The sequence below is a fragment of the Rhagoletis zephyria genome, unplaced genomic scaffold, assembly GCF_001687245.7.
Source record: "Rhagoletis zephyria isolate East Lansing unplaced genomic scaffold, Rhagoletis_zephyria_1.1 Rzeph_scaffold_05200, whole genome shotgun sequence".
Lineage (NCBI taxonomy): Eukaryota > Metazoa > Arthropoda > Insecta > Diptera > Tephritidae > Rhagoletis > Rhagoletis zephyria.
The window spans coordinates 2,049-8,428 of NW_016162283.1; the positions used below are offsets into that span (position 1 = coordinate 2,049).

General features: G+C 35.0%; 1 protein-coding gene across 1 annotated transcript; it reads right to left on the reverse strand.

Annotated features, from left to right (window-relative positions):
* Positions 1–359: 359 nt before the first annotated feature.
* On the reverse strand, positions 360–2,978 carry LOC108371753 (scale keratin-like). The gene is made up of 2 exons (XM_017627362.1): positions 2,635–2,978; positions 360–585 (listed from the first exon to the last, which is right to left on the reverse strand). The coding sequence occupies exons 1-2, from the start codon at positions 2,915–2,917 to the stop codon at positions 524–526; spliced, it is 345 nt and encodes a 114-aa protein (XP_017482851.1). The 5' UTR covers positions 2,918–2,978; the 3' UTR covers positions 360–523.
* Between the last annotated feature and the right edge of the window lie 3,402 nt (positions 2,979–6,380).

A 6,380-nucleotide genomic window follows, 5' to 3' on the forward strand; every position in this document is an offset into this window, starting at 1 on the left:
AAACCTTAAATTTACACTGCCGATAAAAGATTTTAGTTACGTCGGCTAGATATAATTTTCGCAACACATGATTTGGTTATAGTTACCAAATCATGTGTTGAGAGAAATATATTTGGCTGACTTTTTTCTGAGCATATTTCTTTATTTGAGATTGAAATCAATTACTAAGCGCCGTTTTCGGAAGTAGCTTTTAAAATATATCTGCCTTTCAAACAAATCTTTTGAGAAACACATGTATGTTTAAATGGCAGGTAAATTTTAAAAGCTACTTGATAAAACGTCCCTAAATCTTAAAAAATATCTGTACATACATATGTTATTACAATGCCTTTGCACTCATTTATTTTTAAGTAAGTATTGTGAACTTTTTAAACCTATAAAGCTTATTTAAAAAATACATTACGCATTACATGTATAGTTACAGTATCTTTGAACTTACTTACATATTTTTAAATATTGTATACTTTTTATACTATTTTAAACGATATAATGTACATACAAATGCATTTCTTTGTAATATTTTTTACCAGTAATGACCGTGAAAGCCGTGATAGCCGCCGTAGTAGCCACCATAATAGGGATAACCTAGAGAGAACAGTTACTTTATTAGATGTACATACCTATATATAGTGAAACCTCCCTTAGCCAGACACTCATCGTGAGCAAACTTTTGTTGCTTATTTTAGAATTATTGAATTTGAATAAAGGACTTCTATGTTAGATCGTTAAAACAAAAAAGGACTGAGCAAACCGAACGAAATATTTACATGGAAAATCATTACATTTTATTCGGGAGTCTCTTAGTCATTTATTATGTGAGTATCTAACGAGCATTTCACTTACGTGTGTTAAGGCCACCCTAAATACTACCTAACAAAATGCATCAACGAAATGTCCAGCTACTTTGGACTTCCGACACAAATCGTTTCCGACAGGGTTACATCATTCACATCCAAAGCATTTGGATCGTATTGTAAACAGAATAACATACAACATATCAAAACCGCCATACGCACCCCCAGAGCAAATGGCCAAGTGGAGCGCACTAACCAGACCATACTAACATTTATCCGAACAACGAGCGAAGATCCTTAAGACTGGGATCTAACGCTTAGCGATCTCCAGTGGACTATAAATTCTCAGAAAAACTCGACGGCTAGCTTCAGCTCAAACAAGTTAGTATTCGACTTTAACCTTCGAGATGTGATTCAAAATCAACTCATCGCTGCAATACACGATGACATATCAGATGACCAAACTACAACTTTAACCGCAGCTAAGAAACGAGAACAAGCAACAATCAATATAAACAAAGAACGTGAGAAGTGGAAGCAACATTTTGATAAGAAACACACGAAGCCGAAAGTATACGCCGAAAACGACATAGTAGCCATCGAAGATGAACCAGCATCTGTAGATTGTCGAAAATTAAAGCCGTTAAATACCGTGGCCCCTATATTATTCAAAAAGTATTAAGCAAGGATCGATATCTCCTCGAAGATGTCCCCGGCTATCAGGTAATGGCAAAGAAATTCTGTTCCGTGTACGCCGCCTAGAAAATAAAGCGGTGGTGCAGCGCGAACCCTGAGTTAGATATCGACGATTCAATTTTTGATGAAATCAAGGACGATTTCTAGTCAGAATAGGCCGAATTGTCAAGGCCACCCTAAATACTACCTAACAAAACGCAACTCTAATATAACGAACGACACGAAGCAGAGAGCGTAATGGAGGGAGTCAGTCGCGTTTCGTTCGAAAAAGCCGTTCTACGAAATCAAACACTATTTTCATTAAATGAAATCCTGCAATCCAAAGTGCTCAGTGTTTTATTTATCCTTTCTGACACGTTATTTATATCTTCGTGCTCTTACTTTGTCCGCCTAAACAGAGTTCGCGTCCACTCAAGAGATGTTTTTGTTTGACTTCGTTATGAAGAGAAATCGTAAAAAAATGTCTGTTCGGGTCCAACCAAGAGGGGTGTCCGCTTAAGAGAGACTAATTTGCTCGAAAATTAAACCTAAGGCTTGGTATTGGAAAATGTCCTAAGACCTTGTAAAACAAGTGTCCATCTATTAAGTCATCGTAGGAGAGGTTACACTGAACATACATACATACATATGTAGATATCTGTGATGTCAAAATATACGAGAAATATATAAATTATGTGCATATATGTAGCTCGATTAAACTTTCCAAAAGAGTGCCACTTGCATTTTCCATCAAATATTTAAAATCAATCGCTGGTACTTTGCAATCGTGGCTAATAATTTTAAACATCTAATAGGGAATTTACATGATTCAACTTTCACAGCCGATTAGTTGAACCAAAAGTTGAACGAAAGTAGGGAGCCGACCAACTTCATTGTAAGCGATTAGTTGAAAGGCTGTTTACACCAGGCGATTGTTGCTTTCAACTAAAAATCGCCTGAAAAATCGCCTCATGTAAACTCCCAATAAGCACATATTAAACAAAACTAAACATTTTGAAAATGGTCTCATATTTTTTTACTTAACACCACAGATATAAATGTACATAAATATGTTTTTATTTAGGTCATAAATGTAATGTAATAAAAATAAATAAATTTCATTAAAATCAGCGCAAATCCGAAAATAAACAAAGATGCGACTCACCTAATCCATAGATACCTCCATAGTACGGATAATGTCCGCCGTAAAAACCACTCCCCAAGTATGGATACGAATAGTACCCGTAACCGATAGAGGCAGAGCCTTGCAAATCGTACTTCTCACTATCGGCGCTGGATTCATTTTCCAAATCATAAGAATCTCCACGTCGAATATCGTGTTGTGTTTGCTTGGGATGCGGCGCGGCTTCGACTGCGCTTATCACTATTAAACTTATGAAGAACACTGCAGCGAACGATCCCTTTTTCAGTTGTATTATATTATTCATAATGTATTTTGCCTTTTTTTAAATCCTTTAAGCTTTGGATCGATTAGGTGCAGTAGACTAATGAAAGAGTTGTTTACTCCGTCCGCTTGACAACTTCAAGTGCTACCTAAATCTTGATTGTTTTACGCTTTTATAATGGGGGCTCAACCCAGACGGGTTTGATAGATTCACATCATAGATACATATGTATGTACATATACGTAAATATGTATGCAGATAAATACATATAGTGCTTTAGACAGCGGCAGCACCAAGAGTTAGTGTAAATACAGAAAACTCCAATCAGTTTCTTAGAAGAAAAAACTATAAAACAATGGACGTATTAAGAAAATTACCAAATAAGTTTATTTTTTCTCGGTTGCAAAGCTCATCAAGGTTTCTCCGGCCTTTGTTGGGCGGAGCTTTCGGCGTTTACTTAGCATACTTTGACTGTGGCTTGGCTACACACCCACTGCATCTCTCGTGCCGGAATAATGAAGGGCAAGGGTGAAAAGTTCTATGAAGCACCGTGACCCACGCAATAGCCGGAGTGCTTGCACTGCTTTGTGATTTTATGTATGCCTTTGTATTTTCATTGCGTGTCAACTTATACGGTTGACAAACGGGCTCGATTACTAGCATAAACAGCCTTTATTTTCTTTGACTCGTGCATTTTCCTCTTCTGCAAAATGCACATAAGCAGCCGGACAAATGCACGAAATTTTTGGGAATTAACTCGGATCCGGGGAATTTTCGATGACAACACTGGTAAAAACGACCTGCTGTTGTCTTTTGTACAAGCAAGCAAACAAAGCAGGCGAGTTCCGCGTTAGCGGTAGCCGAGCGGTGAGAGTTTTGGGGGCTTCAAGCCTGTAGCTGCCAGGTTCGATCCACGGTTGGAGCGATTGCGAAAAAATTTTTTGTTTTTATTACTATTTATTTTTATTTTTTTATTTTATTTTATTTATATATTTAATTTAATTTTATTTAATTTTCATTTGCTTTATTTTATATCACATTTTTTATTTTACTACTAGTTAATTCAATTTTTTGGAGCTAAAACTGAAAGCAACGCAACAAAAAAAAGGAACTTATAAAAGAAAGAATGAAAACGAAATAAATGAAAATTCTACTGGCCGTGGGACTGGAACCCACGACCTTGCGGCTCGCTTATCCGCATTACTGCCGTCTGTAAGGGTAAATTTATTATGCGCATATGTGTGCCAGATTAGTATATCGTCGTTTAAAGTGCAAAACCGCGTATCAACAAAATGCAAAACCGCGTATCAGCAAAATGCAGAACCGCGTATGTGAAGTTTTAGAAATTATTTTCTAGAGCGTAAAAACACCCATATGTCAAAATGTTTCTCTTTTTTATAAAGAAGTCGCACTTCTGGCTAGTATATTTCAGGACGAATGGATAAGGATTGAGCCAAGAGTTCAATGATCAGATGTGAGCAAATCCAATTTTTGGCAGCCAATGTCAGTTACGCGGTTTTGCAGAATGACGATACGCGGTTTCGTACTTTAAACGACGATATGCATAAGCTTTGCCGTCTGTCACAGCTTTTATGCTCGTACAAATATGTGCATACATACATACATACATACATATATATGTGTGCATTTCCATACATATAATTGCTGCGAATATCGATGGTCAAACTAAGTAATTTTCTTTTAACGCATGATCGGTCATTCATTCTGATTATTCTTAAATTGAAATTTATGTACATATGTACTTATATTTTATAATTTACGTAATTATTTGTGATGTTACTTGAAAGTTCAGTCTTTTGCACGCAGAATTGTCGCGTTCGTAGGGGTTTCTTTTATTATTTTATGTAATTTCAATATAGACTCCATTCGAATAAAATAATTTATTGCATATGGATGTACATTAAAGTGGTCCAAAAATGTATGTAAACAAAATAAGGTTCTATACAAAAAAAAATATACCCAAATTTTTTTTTATTTTGAAATAAAAAAATTTAGGGTGTGCTGAAAGCGCTCAAAGTTTTCAATGTATTTTATATGGGAAAAAACAACTTTTTGAAAATCCATTTTTTTCGGTCAAAAAACTTTGCTTATCTTCAAGAGATTCCCAGTAATAATACCCAATCGTTCCTTTAATCATTTTTTCATGGTAACTATATTTTATAGGTCCTAGAAAATGCAATGGGGGACCAATAAAAAATCTTTAATCATAAAAAATGGTTAAATAAACAATTGGATATTAATATTTTAAGTCTCCTGAAGAGAACCACAGTTGTACGATTGAAAAATATTTATTTTCAAGAGTTTTATACCATTTTTACGTAAATTTGTTTTTTTCCCCATACAAAATACATGGAAAACTTTGAGCGCTGTGAGCACTCCCTAAATATATTTTGATTTTAAAATAAAAAATAGGGGTATATTTATTTTCGGTTCAGAACAATCCTAGGGGGTGGCGGCATTAAAATTCCGACTTTACTATTTTGGACCACTCTAATGTACATGTCTATTTATGTACACTTATGTCGGGTATTCCAATTTAAAAATTTCAAATAAATCTAATCCATGCATATAATAAAATTGTAACAGGCCGATGTCTGCACATTATCAATTTTAAAGAAAAATCAACGTGGCGGTCTTTATTAGATCAACGGAAGCCAAATCAACAATTTTTAGAATTTTTTTCTGTCTGTCTGTCTGTATGTTTGTACGCGCATCACTCGGAAACCAATGCATGGAATTGAATGCAGTTTTCACCGATGTATTACTAGAGGTCTAACTTCAAATAAAGAAAGAGAAAAATTAGATAGTTGCCACCTGTTTGAAAATTGTAGTTTAAGTAAGCTGATAAGAAAAAGTAAATATTGCAACATGGCTGCCGAAAGAAATAGGCTTATAGCCGAAATATTTTTTGAGGGTTGCCACATGTTCGAAAATTTTAATTTAATTTAATTGATAAGATAAATTGAATATTGCAATATGGGTATTAAACTGGAGAGGTTTTGAAAAGTTTACTGCCGAAAATATTTTCGAAAATTGTATTCAATTAAAATGATAAAATTAATGAAATATTATGATCTATTATTTTTTATTGCCCAAATAATAGACATAAGAACGATTATAAGAAATGTAAACATAACAAAACTGTCAAAGCTAAACTTCAAAATGGGGGGAATTGCCAGATGAATGTACGTAACCAATAGTTATTCAAGACACGAACCATCATATCGGTATAGACACGAATTGACATGGCCACTATGAAAACGCCCACACTGACATACGATAAAAGATTCGGTGATCACATACCACGAGACTAGAAAAATATATTTCTTTTTGGAATTGGACACGGAGCGAACCACACTCATCAGCCCTCGCAAGAACGGAATTACGACCAAGTAATTAAAGTGGATTAAAAACTTGTATCAAAAGCTGGCGACATTCGGGGAGTCGATACTCACCCCTCAGTGGAAATTAATAGAGGCAAAAG